Source organism: Scomber japonicus, chromosome 13 (assembly GCF_027409825.1).
Source record: "Scomber japonicus isolate fScoJap1 chromosome 13, fScoJap1.pri, whole genome shotgun sequence".
Taxonomy (NCBI): domain Eukaryota; kingdom Metazoa; phylum Chordata; class Actinopteri; order Scombriformes; family Scombridae; genus Scomber; species Scomber japonicus.
The window spans coordinates 14544431-14561539 of record NC_070590.1 but is presented as its reverse complement, the minus strand read 5'-3'; the positions used below and the strand labels follow the sequence as shown (position 1 = coordinate 14561539).

General features: G+C 37.6%; 1 protein-coding gene across 1 annotated transcript; it reads left to right on the top strand.

Moving 5' to 3' along the window:
• The first annotated feature begins 5960 nt into the window (after nucleotides 1-5960).
• Nucleotides 5961-16298, top strand: aldh3a2b (aldehyde dehydrogenase 3 family, member A2b). The gene is made up of 11 exons (XM_053331354.1): nucleotides 5961-6073; nucleotides 7710-7872; nucleotides 8501-8732; nucleotides 11285-11370; nucleotides 11681-11889; nucleotides 12069-12186; nucleotides 12714-12855; nucleotides 13042-13208; nucleotides 13325-13424; nucleotides 14272-14510; nucleotides 15319-16298. The coding sequence occupies exons 2-11, from the start codon at nucleotides 7711-7713 to the stop codon at nucleotides 15331-15333; spliced, it is 1470 nt and encodes a 489-aa protein (XP_053187329.1). The 5' UTR covers nucleotides 5961-6073; nucleotide 7710; the 3' UTR covers nucleotides 15334-16298.
• The last annotated feature ends 811 nt before the right edge of the window (nucleotides 16299-17109 follow it).

Below are 17109 nucleotides of genomic sequence, written 5' to 3'. Positions count from 1 at the left end.
ATTGTCAAACGCGTGCCTTTGATGTGTAACACACCTATTAACGACTGTCCGGCTAATAGGTGTCTGTTTGATCCCCGATGACCCGTTAATGGGCCGATTCACCTGAGACTGGGCTTGTCTTGACCTGCAAAAGTAAGGGGTTGGAGTCTAAATGATTTGTAGGTTTAAACATTTTCTAAATGACTTAAACCAATTTGGTTTGTATAGAAAACGGAAACCAAAATGGCATGATATCAGATATTCAATGTATAGGCTCTATTAGGTTACTATGCAGCAGATAGTAAATAAATAAGGCCTGTTGCACTTCTTTTGACACTCCTCCAGCTCAGTGACTTCAGTCTGTGGCACATCCTCTCCATCCACAGTCCTCTGCCTCCTGGAGCGCACCAGGGGTAAATAGCCAGTGTGCGTGTGTGTGTGTGTGTGTACGTGGATAGTGGACGTGTATTGAAGAAGCTGCAGGAGTGTGAGGCTTCAGTCAGCTATAATGTGTCGAGGTGACAAATCGGGCTCCTTTTTCTCCTTCCTGGTCGGCTGCGTTTCCACCGATCGAGACATCAAAACACCGGATAGCACACAGTCCAGTGCACAGCCAGTTACCAGGAGAGTGCCAGACACACAATAGTAAAGGGCCATTCCAATTTAAATGTTGCAAATATAACGCATTCACGGTACGCTGGAGACAGGTATGAACATTTAATGCATGGGAATATCCTGCAACATAAGGTCAAAATGATTTATTCTTTTAATGGATATTTCTAATAACTATTATGAAATGTCATACACTTAGTCAATGGTTACTCTCCCCCTTAGACCACGTGATGTAGTGAAAGCAAAGATTTTTGAGCTCATTGAAGATGAGTCATTAACCTCGGTGATTGGCTCAAATTAGCAGTGAAGTATTGCACATTGACTTCTGTTCCCATCAACAATGGACCACTGAGATCACAACACAAGTATCCTAATGCTACTGGTCGTCACATGACTTGCATTAAGATGACAATATGTCGATACCAAAAATTGATGGACTGCCGAAACCAGGTCACATGACAGAGCAGAGTGATGCTCCTGACCTCTGTGACCCTGCACTAATAACAGCTGTTCTGTCAAACAGGGTGTAAATGTTTATAGTTGTGTCTTTAAAATATTTTATATTTGGCATTTTTAAAGGTTGTATTATTTGTGATATATTTTATTGTGGGTGTTTATTTTGAAGACATTTCTATAACAGCTCTGTCATGTTGGCAAAGGTAAAGTCACAAGGTGGCAGTGTTACACCATATAATAAATATACCTCCTGCAAAATTAGAAGAATCCAAGCTGTGTCAACAAAAAGGAATTTTGGGGCTAAAATATTAATTCAATTCACTATAATTGTAGTCAAATTATTTCTCTATCTATCTATCTATCTATCTATCTATCTATCTATCTATCTATCTATCTATCTATCTATCTATCTATCTATCTATCTACCTATCTATCTATCTATATATCTATCTATCTATCTATCTCCACATCTATATTAAAGCAGATTATTAGCGTTATATAGTAATGCTACTTTTGCAACACTTGATCCCAAATATAACTAATTTAGAAGAAGGATATTGTCTTTTAAAGGTTATTGACTCCCCAATTTCATAAGACTAAAATATTTATTCTGATGATTTGATAATGAAGACATTACAGCCAAAGCAAGACAGGCAGGTAGAGTATGCTGTGGCCAAATCTGCAGATAAGTATCAAATCATAGCAAAAATAAATAATAAATAAATTATAATAATTTTACAGTTTTTAAAGAGGGATCAATCATGTAGTCATGAGTGATCTGGTGTTTATTGCTTTATGATGTTTTTTGTGTCATAGTTTTGTTTGTATTTTAATGTTGAGTGTTATATATTTAAAGGCCTGTATAAAGACGAGCAATGGGAAGTATCTAAATGCTGAAGTATGCAGCATTAGTTGATGCTATATACTTGTCCCTATACAAATAAACTTTTCATAAAATATATGAAAGGAAAAACAAATGCAAATGCTTCGAAACAGGATGCATGTGATGTGAATCATACTCTAAGACCTTCAGAGTCACCAGATCTCAACAACATTGAACAGCTATGAACATTTTTTTCAACAGCACTTTCATCATCATCAAAACATCAAATGAGTGAAAATTAGCTTATTCCTCAAACAGTTCAGATTCAGAGAAACAACAGCAGCGTTGAAGCCGCTCTGGAGGCTCATATTGCTCACATTTTAAGAGACTTTATGTTGTTTTTCCTTTTATTTGCCTCCCATGTATTATTGTGAGAGAGAAAAAGTAATAATGGTTGCTAAATACAACATACTTTATTCACTTTCACCTACTATTTTACACAATTACACAATTACACATTTGTCAAATAAAACCTGCAGTTTGATTTTTAAGTGGGCTTTCTTGTTAGAGCTTTAATGACAAACAGATCTTTGTGATATGAATTTATTTTACTTAAAAATGGCAAATCAAAACTAAAGTGTCAGAGGTTAAACTACATATAAGTATAATAAGCATAATGACATGTTAGGGCATTTTTCCTTTTCTTCCACACATTTTTTGGGATTGTAGTCACCCTCTGTGTCATTTTGAACCTCTGACCTGCTCTGCAGCCCAAACTGTAATTCCTAAGTCTTCCATTTAAAAAAAAACCCAACAATACACAAACTGTCCTTCTCTGTGTCTGAATGCTTCAGTTTATACCTCACAAACTCAGGTGTGCACACAGAAGAAACGCTGGCCTTCTATGTCCACACTCCTCTCTAAGAAATCAGGATCGACACTCGGGTGTGAATGACGCTTTGCCCTCCTCTCCCTCACCTACATCCTCGCTCCTTCTTTCACAATACACAAACACCATTCCTCAGCCCGCTGTTTGATGTGAAAACTCTATCCACATTTCCTGTCATCCTGGGAGTTTTTTGGGGAGTCTAATCCAGCATGGTTGCATGGCTGAAGCAAGATGGTTGCTCCTCAGGCTCTGTCCCGTGCTGTAAAAGCTGAGAAATAGGAGCTTAGTGTGATTCCAGCTTGGCTGCAGATAAAAGAAAGTCAGACTCTGCAGGGAAAGTAGGGAAAACATGAGACATGATTTCGTGCAGCTATAGTTACAAAATAAACAGATATTACGGCTCAGAAGGAATGTTGAGGAAAAGAAAGTGAAATAATTTGTCAGCCGCGTTTACAGCGCTGACATCTAGCAGTTTGGTGTGATTCCAGCTTGATTTTGGATGAAAGGAGAAAGTCTTGTATTTCAGGCTGAGGCATAAGTTTTTCTATTAAATGTATTTATTTGATTTTGTGTCGAAACATCGCATGAAATCAGAGTAATTATGTTTTAAATGACAAGATTTCTCTGTGTCTGTGACTATTTTAATCAGAAATGTCTGAAAAAAGTTTTATTCTCCTTCAAAATGATGAAAACGACACCTCATTGCAGACATAAAATAACATGTAAGATGGATTGAAATAAACATTTTACAGTTAAAAAAAAGTATGAGGTATAATTTGTTAGATAACTTTTTGAGTTTTTTCATTCACTGAATTTGTGTCTAAATTTGACAATAGAGATTTCAAACATCCACTACACAAAGAGATGATCTGACCTGATGATGTGTGTGTGGTGTTGTAAATACTATGTCATGTGGCATCAGTTGGCACTACAGATAGTACTTGTCCTCATGAGAATAAACATACCATTTAAGAATAGATGAATAAACTCTTGATTCAGGTTTTGTTTTGGATGTTAACATTGCTTCTGAAGGACCAAGCTGGTCCAAGTATCACTCCCAAATATCAGACTTTATGATCATGGTCCTCAGATGTGGAGACTGAGTGTTACAGCTGACAGAGAGGGACCTATCTATGCCAGTGAATTAAATCAACATTAATGTGTTACTGATTTACTGTGGTGTCGTTTATATTATTAATATTTCATTAATTACATAGTATTGTTTGTATTTTAATAGTATGCTAATTTCCAGTTGGACCAATTTCTTAAAATGTCTTGCAGAGTTGGACTGGATCAGTTGGAGAAATGCTCCATTTATAAAAAAGTGTTCCACATAACAAAAATGTCTCCTCACACTGGTATCAGGTTCTGTTTTGGTGCCATTGAAGCAAAACATGTTAAAAATCAACTTCTATGATACAGATTTATTTTTTTCACTCCTAATTTAGATTTTCGTCAGTTTGGTCAGTCAGACGGGTTTGTTTCATTTATTTGATTACAATACAGTTTCATGTGTATTATAATTCTGATCATTTAGTTTAAAGTATAGGTTCACAATTTTTTAATTCAAGCCTTAAACAATAGCCAGGTTCCCAAATGAACACTGAAACATGTTTTCCTCACTGTAACAATCCCTCCTATTCATACTGACCATTAGAAGGTCAACTCCAAATGTACTTACAGTGTAAGTGATGGGAGATGAAATCCACAGTCCTTTGAGCAAAGATGTATTTAAAGGTTCATCTGAAGATAATATTTATGGGATGAATATCAGGTCATTTAAAAAAAAAAAAAAAAAAAAAAAAAATTAAAGGTTGAAACTTCAAACTTGAAATCTGTGTAATGTTTGGATATGCTGTTTTTAGTGCTTCTCCAACACATATTCACAGTTTCATTGTCACTGTTCTCTGAGTTTATTAGTTTGTTTTACAGGTTTGAAACTTTGTAAATGGTGATCTGGTGCACATATGTTGGGAAAAAAGTTTGGAAAAGTGGAAATTTGAGTTTGGAAATCTTTGTTTTGAGACTTTTGTGGATGTATTTGCTCTTGTATTGCATACTTTTATTCAGAACTGAGTTTATAACACCCGCTTTCAGCGATTTGCCTGCACAGTTGCAAGCTTGGCAGTCACATGATTTCTGGCTTCATTGTCTTGCATGAGTCCAGAGCAGTGACAGCTAAAATCCCCATGAAACAACACTCTGGGTTTTTTAAATTGCATCCACGCTTCCCTCACTTTGATTTGATGTATTTCCTGTTGAAACAGGATGTTGCAGCAAGGGATCATGCACAAGTGTAAACCAATAAGATATCAGTTTTGGAGAGAAACACAAATTTATTTTAATGGACAAGACCAGATGTTCAAAGATTTAATGGTTTTATCAGTTGAAATTTTAATTTACGCCCACTAGTGCAGGATGATGTCACCATTTAAGATATTTTGTTTAACAGGAAGTAGAAGTCATGGGAGGACATTTCATGGGGAGTTTTAGTTTTGGTACTGCACTGAAAACAACACCTGAGCTGAAAAAGGAAACATTGGCATTGAAACACTTCTACTGTTCTACTGTTTAAAATGGATTGAAATGACTCCCATGAATTCGAGGCTTCAGCTGTGTCTTGATTGGCAGCATTTTTCTGTCCACTTGCAGTGTAGGTATGGTAACAGAAAGAGGGGCTGGATTTTGTTATTTGACTAATTTGGATGGTTGAATAGTTGTTTTATCTTCAAATATATCTTCATATAAACTTTCAAACACATTAAATGCAGGAGGATTGTGGACTTATGAAAGTGCCTTATAAAGGAATCTTCTAGTGGTTAGTATGAACAGGAGGAATGATTACTATTCTTGGTTTACTTAATAGGGAGAGACACAATAAACATAGACAGGTTAATGTGCTACACCCGTCCCAAGAAGGGAAGATTAAAACTAGTAAAGTAAAATCGAGGTAAACTGAATACAATAAATACAATTAAATAATATGGTAAAAAGAAAATAATAGCAATAACAGTAAAATACACAGTAAGAAAAAACAAGTGTAAGTTTTAATTTGTGCGCCTGACTATTGTTTTAAGACAGATCTAATAAATTGTGAACTTTAAGTTTGAGTAGCCTTTGACACACACACACACACACACACACACACACACACACACAGGTCCTGCCCCTGTGTGGGTGTGACCTAACGGGGAAGGAGAGCTGGGTGTTTCTCCACTGCTGTCATTATTCAGCTCCTCTACCGCTGCTGCGAGACATTTCACCATCCACACTGAGACAGACCTCAAGAAATTTACTCAACTCAAATCACTCAGGTAGGTAGGAATTCAACTAAACCAGCTGTGCAGTATTATATATATCTAGTTTAGGATTGTTGACGAAAGGCCGACATACCGGCGATCAACGGAAATGCGAAACAAACTGATAGCAGCTGTGTGTGCTTTAAAAGTCTCAATCCACCAGTGTGATAGATTATTGAGTTATAATGTAGCAGTTTTAGAATAGTTACGGTAGTTGCAAAGTGTTATGATCCGTTATTACGCTCATAGGGGCCGTATAAACCGGATGTTGCTACAGGAGTGCGTGTAAATACGCAGCTTTAACTCTGACCCAGAAACTGTAAGAAGTCTCCTGCTGGTTTCCAGTTACTCTGAACTGGTAGAAAACCCTGATCCGTTTCTATAAACAAAGAGCAGTAGAGACAAAGACCCCACCGTTTGGCCGGAGGAGGAAGAGGTGGAGATGGGTCATTAAAAAGGCGTTAGGAGGTGCGTTCAATGTGTGCCTTCTTTAAGCAAAAGATAAGATACAGTACAAGTCAAAAGTTTGGACACACTTTCTCATTGATGGTAAATGGGAAAGTGTGTCCAAACCTTTGACTGGTACTGTATATGTGTGAAGCAGAGAAGCATTCAGATCTTCTACCACAATATCTACCACCATTACCACAATATAATACATAAGCTTTAATACGTCTTATGCAAAGAGTATTTTAAGTGTCTGAAGTAAAAGTAACACATTATAAAACTGGATTAATATTTACTCATGCACTGTGGAGCAGGTTTTGTCTACTTTGTATATGATTTGTATGTTTGAATATGGACCAAATTTGAATATTATATAAATTCATTGTTTTCTGTCCAAAAATGTCCAGAATATGAAAAGTAATAGCTGTGTAATAAATGCAGTGAAGTAAAAACTAATGGGGTAGAAATTTTAAAATTGCCAGAAAGTGTAAGTACTCAAAGAACCTCCAGACATGTTGTATGAGATATATATACTCTTTACCACAACAACAAAAAAACTTAAATTATGTTTTTCCTTGAAATTACACTTTCTCTTTCTCCCTTATTAAACATTACAGAATCTATGAATATGCAAATATATATAATAGTCCATTCTCAGTCTTCAAATTTACACAGCCCATCTGTTTGAGTATAATACTGAGCCAGGGTTGGCCGTAAACTCGCTGTGATGTCACAAATCATGCACATTAGCCCGACCCTAAAAATCAGATTTTCAATGAGCTCAGAGAAACTTTCCACTTTCAGCAGATGAATGTGAAAACAGCCTCAGAGTGTCAAACTCTGCACATACATCATTCTGCACAGTGAAGCTCAAACATTTAACTGAAAGAACAAGAAGATAAACCTATTTTTGAGTGGAGTGAGACTTTAAATACTCTGAGTACTTTAAGTATTCCACCACTGTACTGTCACCATTTTTATCCCACAGCGATGATTGAAGATGGGCAGAAATGATGGGTGAAGAGTTGCAAACGATAGTTTCAAAAAGCTCAAGATGATATTCTCAAACATCTTGTTTTGTCCCGATCAAAAGTCCACAACCCAAAGATATTCAGACAAAGTAAACCAGAAAATATTCACGTTTGTGAAGCTGGAGTCAGAGAGTCTGACTATAAATCAATTAAGTGTTGTATTTTTTCCCTAGGATGTCTCGGGAGCAGCAGGCAGTGGCTCGTGCCAGGAAGGCCTTCGAAACAGGCAGGTCTAAATGTTTAGAGCACCGCATCCGCCAGCTGAAGAACCTGCAGCGGATGTTCACTGAGAGACAGAAAGAGATTTCAGATGCCGTCAAGAAAGACCTCAATAAGGTGAGCGAAGGGCTCTTTATAATCCAAAATAATTAATACCTGGTCACCAACAAGCTTGAGAATACAAAAGAGAGTAGAGTAGAGAATAACAAAAACTGGAATAAAACTGCAAATTAATGTCGGGCTACTTCAATGCTACATGTTGTATCAAGTGTATATTAATGGGTTTAATACATTGTCAGGACTCAGGACCAAATCCTGGACTCATTTTCATTGTTGTCACTGGTGTTTAAACACTTCACCAACCTTTATTAAAACTGAGCCAAACATTCAATATCTGACATTAGAGTATATTAGAAAATAAGAACTAAAAAACTAGACAACTGAATCATATGAACAAACAACTGATACAATCTTCTCAGAAAGCAGAGGAAGTAAAAAATGAAATAAAATCTTAAAAGACAAGAGATATGAAACATGTTTAAGATGCAATATGAATGAAGTGAAAGGTAGGTTATGAAACATATTAAGATCTTGACTAAGAAAGGGATTAAATGACAGTTATCCTGCCCTGATTATCATTTTTTAAGACTTTGCTAACAGGCTTTAGAAAGAAAACATACAGTGAAAATGACAAAAAACCAACATGAGTAATGAGCAGAGCCACTGTGATTGTCTTCATCCCCAGAGTGAGGTTGGGACCCAGCTGTATGAGACCCTGGGGCTGGAGGGGGAGCTCAGCCTGGCCATCAGGAAGCTGAAGGAGTGGGCAGCCCCTCGGCCTGTGGAGAAGAACCTGCTGACCATCTCAGACACCGTCTACATCAAGCCGGAGCCGCTGGGAGTGGTGCTGGTAATCGGGGCCTGGAACTACCCCTGGGCCGTCACCATACAGCCACTTATCGGAGCCATCGCTGCTGGTACTGTAGGATGCTGAATGTGTTTGTTTATTTGTTTATTTGTTTATTTAAAAGGATCCCCATTAGCTGACGCCAAGACGACAGCTAGTCTTCCTGAGGTCCAGACAATAGTATTTAATAGAGCACAACAGGCATTACAATCTCAAGTAAATACAAAATGCTGAATGTGTGTGTGTGTGTGTGTGTGTGTGTTGGGGGATTTGTGGGTGTGGGGAATGAAAGAGCAGTGTGTCTGCATGTATGTGTGATGTAACGAGGTCAGCGTTCACATTTTTATCTGACTTCATCATGCTTTTTCCCTGAGATGAACTTTGTCTGACTGTGCACAATATCTCAGACACTGATGCAGGATTTGTGTCTTTCGTCCACTCCAGCAATTTTAAAATGACACAAAAAGGCAAGAGGCACTGAATAATTTATTTGTTTTAAGGATAGGCTCACAATTTTTCAAATCTGTCCTAAAACAACATACAGATGCCCAAATTTCTTGCTGTAATCCTTCCTCCTGAGCAACAATGTTTTAAAAGTTTATCTGAAGCTGATATGAAATGAGTCAAATCAAGTAGATATGTTTCAATGTTAGTCTTTTTAGTGACAAAGACTCTTTTTGTTACTATACTTCCACCACAGCTCAACAGGGAAACACTGTCAGAGGAAACACAAATAGAGAATTAGATGCTAAAAAGACTGTAAATGTGGCAGATATCCACTTGATATGACTAACTCAGACTACTGAAGCCTCATATAAGATTCACATCAACTTGACTGTGTGGAAAACACTTTGGATTTTGGCCCTCATCACTTACACTAAAAGTACATTTGAAGGAGCTCTTTTAATTGTCAGTATGAACAGGAGGAATGATTACAGTGGGGAAAACCTCTTTCGGTGTTCATATAGACACCTGACTGTTGTTTTAAGACAGACTTTAAAATAAAGAACCTATCCTCTAAAAGGTAGGCTTACACAATATTTCAGATCAAGTTTCAAACATCTGATAGCTTTTCATTTTGTGGCGTGTACAGTCAGTAAAACATCACAAAGCTCATTTTGTGAAGCCTCATTATGGTGACGTCAGCACACTTATTGTTCCTTTCTTTCTTATTCTTCATTTATTGTTTAGTCCTGTTCAGTTCCCTACTTTGTCTTGTGATCCTAACCACTCCAGTTCCTTTTCACCCCAGCGTTGCCTAACAGTCTTTACTGTCCGTCGGCTTATGATTAGTGAGTCAAAGGTCCCGCTGTGAACTCTGCTCTGCAGCCATAAGAGAGTCATGGTTATAAGATTAACAATTAACAATTACTTTAATTTTCTTGATTCATCATTTTGTCTGTGAAATGTCAGAAAATGGTTCAATATGTTATAATTTGACCAGAGTTCAAGGTAATGTCTTCAAAAATCTTGCCATTTTTGGGGTCATTATTCCTCAAAAATTATTAAAATAATTATTCAGTTGTCAAAATAGTTGTCGAAGAATTTTCAATTGATTGACTAATTGATTCATTGACTAATAATGGCAGCTCTTACAAGATTAGCAACAGATTCAGAACAAAAACTGTCCTACAACATGTATATCTACTGTAATTGTCACACACATGCCATGATATATTTTTGCAGCTTTACGTGTGCATGAACATGCATGTCTCAACTCATTGTTCCTATCAGTGATAGCTCAAAGGTCCAACAAATGAATAAGCAACTCATGCATAATTCATTTGTTTCTAAAGCTGCACTAAAAGGCCACTCTGTGCCCTAACCTCTGATCACTTTGTGATGCAAACGTCAGTGAGGAGTGTTTGCTTGTGACTGTTTAGCATGACACTGCTCGATTTTTAAGTCTTTTGTCTGATTCTTTATGTACTTGGATCTCTTGTTTGTTACTTTTCTCCAGTGGTAGTTTTGCATATTAGTCTTAGTAGAGCTACTGCAGATTGGAGGTTTATTTGTTTTAATTTGTATAAAACCTGTTTTGACTCAAACGTTGATGCCTGTAGGACTAGGGTCATGTCGTGTGTTTGCACAGTATGGACTTTATCCTTTGCTCCAACATTATCAGATCCTACAATAACTATCAGATCTGCCTAGTGGGTCACAAGTCATTCCTACTGATTGACGCAGGATATAAATGATAAAAAAAAACAAAGTTTAGACATGAGGCAGCTGTACATAAAACATTGACACTCAAATATTTAGATTTAATTACATATTGAATTATTTATTCATTCATTTATCAATTTATGGCATTGAATATAAGTTTGTATTTGTAAGTGGATTTACTTAAATTTCAAGTATCAAATAAATAAATGTGCATCTTAAGTTAAGGTTTGATTTAGTTTTCACTTGTCAGAGGCGAGATCAATCAATCAATCAATCTAAAGATTACAAATGGTCATTTTAATGCTCCCACTACTTCAATGTATGTTGACACACTCTGTAAACAAAACTGGAAAAATAGCCTAAAAGAAAATGAATATTCAGAGTAAAATAAAAAAGATATATGTTACATAATTCTACAAGTGTCTAATTATATACTTCTGTCATTTACCTGTCCAGGCAATGCAGCTGTGGTGAAGCCCTCTGAGGTCTGTGTTCACACTGCAAAGGTCATGGAGGAGCTGCTGCCAGTTTACATCGACAAAGTAAGGATGGGTCACTTAATATCAGCATCATATGTATCAGAGGACTTGTGAGAGTTAAACAAGATCTTATGAACAGATGAAATACAAGTCAGTTCATTTATATTCTTTGCATGGTAAAATATTTTAATCCTCCACACTCACCAAATATGGATAGTAGTAATGATAGGCTTCAGTTCCACAAAGGTTAACAACATTTACTCTTTCCCTCTGGACAGAAACACACTTTTTGCTCTGTTTATAGTCGATAATATTTTATTCGTTTTTCCACATGCAGGACAGTGATACATAAATGTGTGTTTTTACCTTCCAGGAGCTTTACCCTGTAGTAACCGGAGGTGTGCCAGAGACCCAGGAGCTGCTGCGCCAGCGCTTCGATCACATCTTCTACACAGGCAACAGCATGGTGGGAAAGGTGATCATGGAGGCCGCTGCCAAAAACTTGACACCCGTCACTCTGGAGCTGGGCGGGAAGAGCCCCTGCTACATCGACAAGAACTGTGACATAAACATAGCCTGCAGGTTAAAGCAATGTTAAAATATGGTTTGGTTTCTTTTCACTGCAATATATTTCTTTAATACTCTCTCTCTTTTTCTCTTGAGTATTTTAATTTAAACAAAATGCTTTCCAACCAGCCTCTCTCACACTGTACCTGCCCCTTCCTGAGACTCATCATCTTCACTTTCCCATCAATGTGTAGGCGAGTCGTCTGGGGAAAGTACACCAACTGTGGGCAGACCTGCATCGCCCCGGATTACATCCTTTGTGAGCCCAGCATCCAGGACCGAGTTATTGAAGAGGTCAAGAAGTCTATTAAGGTACTGAAGATCTGAAAGCTTAGTGCTAAACAAACTTTCATTCTGAAAATGTTCCAAAAGGAGGTAACTTTGTCTGAGGAACTTATGACTTTTGAAAGCAGAGATCCTCATACAACTAATACTAGTAACCTGTAAAGTCATAAAGTCCTCAGTCAGTCATAACTTTATACTATTCAAAATGTAAACTGTGTTTGACTAATAATCATTTTCTACAGGCACGTTATAGTCTGCTTTAGAAGTGCTGTGTCATTTACACTGCATGGGATAACATTGTGTTAGTGTGGTCCTGTTTGGTAGGAGGGCCGACCTGACATGGTCTCATCCCTCAAACCAAGCCGTGCCTTGATCTGATCTGATCGCCTCAAAATGTTTGTTGTGCTGGCAAAGTGCCAAAGAACCCATCAATGTTTCAAAGGCTCGTTCCTCTGTTCAGTCTTTGCCCAGATCTCACAAATGAGTGAAGAACCACTAGATATGAAATTGTTGAAACAGCTAAAGTTATGACGTTGTTTGTTGTTGGTTGGCAGGAGTTCTACACAGAAAACCCAAAGACTTGCCCCGACTACGGACGCATCATCAACCAGCGCCACTTCAAGAGGATAATGGCCATGCTGGAAGACAGCACCGTCGCTGTAGGTGGAGACAATGATGAGTCAGACTGCTACATCGGTAATACTTCTGACATCTGACAGCTGTTCACATTATGTTTTACAAGCTTTATCAGGAGGTGATCTGTGATTGTGTTTTATGCAGACAGTAATGCAGATTTACTACACTTAACAGGCTCATTATGTACCATACTAAGCAATGAAGAACACAAGCATCCTATAAATAGTGTTTCTCTGCCATGTTCAGCCCCCACAGTTTTGCGGGATGTGAAGCCAGATGCGAAGGTGATGCAGGAGGAGATATTTGGACCTCTGCTCCCCATTTTATCCATCAGTGGCTTGGATGAAGCGATCAAGTTTATCAACAAAGGAGAGAAACCTCTGGCCCTCTATGTCTTTACAGCAGATGACAAGGTGCGGACACATACAGCACAGCAGTGAACAGAATAGCATGTGTTCAGTTGTAGATTCAGATTTGTAGAAATCAAGACTTGTGAGTGCGACATAAACCGTTTCTCTTCTTTCTGAAGGTGATAAGCAGGATGAGAGATGAGACCTCCAGTGGAGGACTGCTGGCCAACGACTGTCTTGTTCACTATTCTGTCAGCTCTCTGCCTTTCGGAGGAGTGGGTGAGTGCACACCAGAAACTGTATTACAATCAGGAGTTCAGTCTCTCTCCCTTTTACTTGTTTTATGTAAAGCACATTGAGTTGCCATTGTGTATGAAATGCGCTATATAAATAAAACTGCCTTGCCTTGCCTTGCCTTACTTATTCTTGGTAAACAGACTTTCTGAAGAGCAGGGGTGTGACTGAGTTAATGACTGACTTTGACAGGCACAGTGGTATGTGGTTTACCAAATGATTATTAGGTGTAATAAAGGTTTCAAAAACACTTCCCCGTTCAGGCCACTGACTGTAGTTGAAAAGATCTTGATATTGGTTTTGTATTTCACTGATAACCCACTTTCCAAAGCATACTATAACATTTCAGACTTACTTCATACCTCTCAGACATTCATTTCAGGTTGTTAAGAAAATCTTGAAAAAACTTGGACCTTGTTTGAGACAGTTAATCTGTCACAGTGACTGTAACATGTAACAGTTTTGAAATCTCCTCCTCATGATTTGTTCAATAAAACTTTGCCCTGAGATTTTAGAGTTAATTAATCTGAGTAAACTTTATTAGACAATAAACCACACAGTCCATTTTTACTTTGGGGTTGATTTCCTGACAACATTCAACTCATGAATACTGTACTTTTTGGCGGCATACACAAAATTCAAGATAGCAGCTGCTTTCTCCAGTTACCATGATCCAACAATAACTTTGAGGATTAAATAAAGAAAACTTAATCTTGTTGGTAATATACAGCACTAATGGAACATTTTTTAAGTGACATTGTGTTTCCTGCCATCAAACTGGAGGCCGATATTTGCTGACAGAGTTCAAATATTTCCCTTTTTTCGTGTACAGGAAACAGTGGTATGGGCTGCTACCACGGCAAGTTCAGTTTTGACCAGCTGAGCCACCTGCGTGGTTGTCTGATCAAACAGCTGAAAATGGAGGGGGTGAACAGCATGCGGTACCCGCCTCACACACCCAAGAAACTGGGCTGGGCCAGATTCTTCATCCTGAAGAACGTAGACCTGGGCTGGATGGGGCGGATGGCGCTGTTAGCCGCCCTGGTTGTGATGGCTGCTGTTGTACTACAGGTGAGTAATGAAGAGAAAGACCAACACTGACTTCACACTGTGAGGAAATTCAATACTGTAGGTCACTTCATTCTCACCAAAGTGATGAACAGACAAAACATGTTTGTAGCTACATGAGGTTTGCATCTTGTATCGGGGGGGAAGTGTAGCTGCACACATGAGAGAAAAACATGTTATATGAGCCTTCACAAAAAGTGCAGATTAAACTAAGCTAATATAACACTTTCAGAGATGACTTACTTTAACAGACACACTTGACTTAAAGAAAGTCCCTAGCTTAGCAACATGAAGACAACAAGCTACCCATAATGCAGCACTCATTGTAGTCTATTCAACAAGTTTCTCTGATGTTGTGAACATGTTATTGTCTAATCCTTGAATGTAAGATGACCTCCTCTCTGTCAAACGAAATCAAGATTAAATATCATCAAATCATATATCATATTATATTTGATCCAGTAGCATAATGTCAGCTCAACCATCAAGCATCATATGCTCGTCCTGCTCACAGACATATCTAAATATTAATTGTTTTGTTTACAAAAATCTGTCACTCTCAATAAGCATTACTGCCCCCTACAGTTGGCAGAAATGCACTTCAGGTCACCTCAGTGCTCATGCACAAAACAGGATGCAGACAGGACAGGGACTCAAACATCAGATCACCATCACAACACTGCCAGCAGGCAAAATGTCACAGCTTACTGTACATTTAAAATCAGTCATTCAGCAGGAAGTATGAATACAGATGAGAAGACATATTCATAAAGACTAAAAGGCCTCTAACTGAATTATATCCTTTTCTCAGAATTATCTCCTTTGAAGACATCACACTGCTCTGCAGACAACAAACCTCTATAACCCTGAGGACCTGAGAGAAGAAAAGCAGCAGAATGAAGATCATAACATCACATCAATGAGTTTCTGAATGAATGAGATCAAAATCTGCACGAGACACTAATGCTGCAGTACAGTGAATGTTTAGGGTGTTGCCTTAAATCATTCTTTATTTCAGTAACATTATCGTAACTTTCACAGTGTAGTGAGCACTCTCATTTTCAGAAAGTAACTATTTATTCCTGCACGCCTCTTACATTTGTGTTCAGTATCACTACCTGTTGTTTTAACCTGTTAAAACAGGTTTGCATATTTGAAGGACATGTTTAAACACACTATATAATTGACAAATTATTGTCGTGATTATGTTATGAATGATTTTAAATGAAGTAACAAATTGTGTGTAAAGCTCTTGTTAAGACTGAAGTCAGGTCATCACTGTGAAATAACAATATTTGTAGCAATCAATGCTCACTGAAGATGAAGTTAATAGAATATAACTGACCTGACATCTCTTGTTTTGTTTTCATTGTTAAATAATTAAATACCATTCACTTAGGGTCCAATATATTTCAATAATGGATAAACCATTATTCAGCCTAAAGGGACCTGAGTGTATGTTTGCTTGTTTTTTCAGTATGTGACTTTTTTGTGACGGCAGAGATGAAGACAACATGTTGATTGGAATGTTTGATCATGAGTTGTCAGCCTGTCAGAATCAGACACCATCATGCAAATTTTATTTCATTTCATTATTTCTAAAACACCAAATGCCTTTTAACAAATTCAACTATGATTGTAACTTGTTTGTCGATCTTTAAACAACTGTAGTTGCTGACTGTGTTTTTTTAATCATACTATCAAAGATTTAAATACTTTTAATTAATAGTTGAATATATCTACATGTATTTCTGTATTGGACTGATATACAAATAAATATATTTATACATGTATATAATGTGATATTTTTATTTTTGTTATGTATTAGTACAATATCTTACATGTTATATATTATGTTGGAGGTGGTGGTGGTTTCCTAAACTTCCTCTCCTGTAGTCTGGGTTAGAATTAAACTCCCAGTCCCACATATGAGTCAAAATGATTAAGAATAAAAGTGATCCTGAAAATAAGGCCATCAAGACTTGAAGAGTTGCTCAACATATAAAACGCAAGTAATGTGCTAGTCTTACAGAATTACTGCACGTTGTTGATACCTCTGCATTTTATACTAATAGGAAATGATGGAGGACTTGCAATGCTTAAACTTTGAGAACAGTACTGCCAATTTCATATTTAGAAAATGAAAATGCGACATTTGGTAACCAAGATGTTCCTGAGCTTTCTCATCATCAGACATGAAAACGGGTCATGGGTGAAAAAGGTGAGAAGGATACGACCGCTCTAGGGAGGTTAGGGCTTGAAATCATCAATCTGCATTTTGAGAGGAAATTCAAGCAGAACTACAACCCGACCCCGTATAAGCAGCAGAAGACGGACGGAGGACAGTACAGTTTGATGAAAGTGCAAAGATTAAAAGAAACATGTTCAATGTAAATTTCTGCTTGAAAACCACATCTTTATCCCATTTATATGGAAATGGTTAAATACACACACACACACACACACACACACCAATACAACAGACAACTAGTTTACTAGTGCACAAGTGTGGATGTAGTAGTTGTTGGAAACTCCTGTACTTGCACAGGATTCACACTGACTGATAAATTCAACACCAGACTCTCAGCACATGCAGTGAATG

Coding starts and splice junctions, on each gene's coding strand:
- aldh3a2b (XM_053331354.1), top strand. CDS start 7,711: ATGTCTCGGGAGCAGCAGGCAGTGGCTCGTGCCAGGAAGGCCTTCGAA. Junction 11,890..12,068: donor GACATAAACATAGCCTGCAG/GTTAAAGCAATG, acceptor ATCAATGTGTAG/GCGAGTCGTCTGGGGAAAGT. Junction 12,856..13,041: donor TGAGTCAGACTGCTACATCG/GTAATACTTCTG, acceptor TGCCATGTTCAG/CCCCCACAGTTTTGCGGGAT.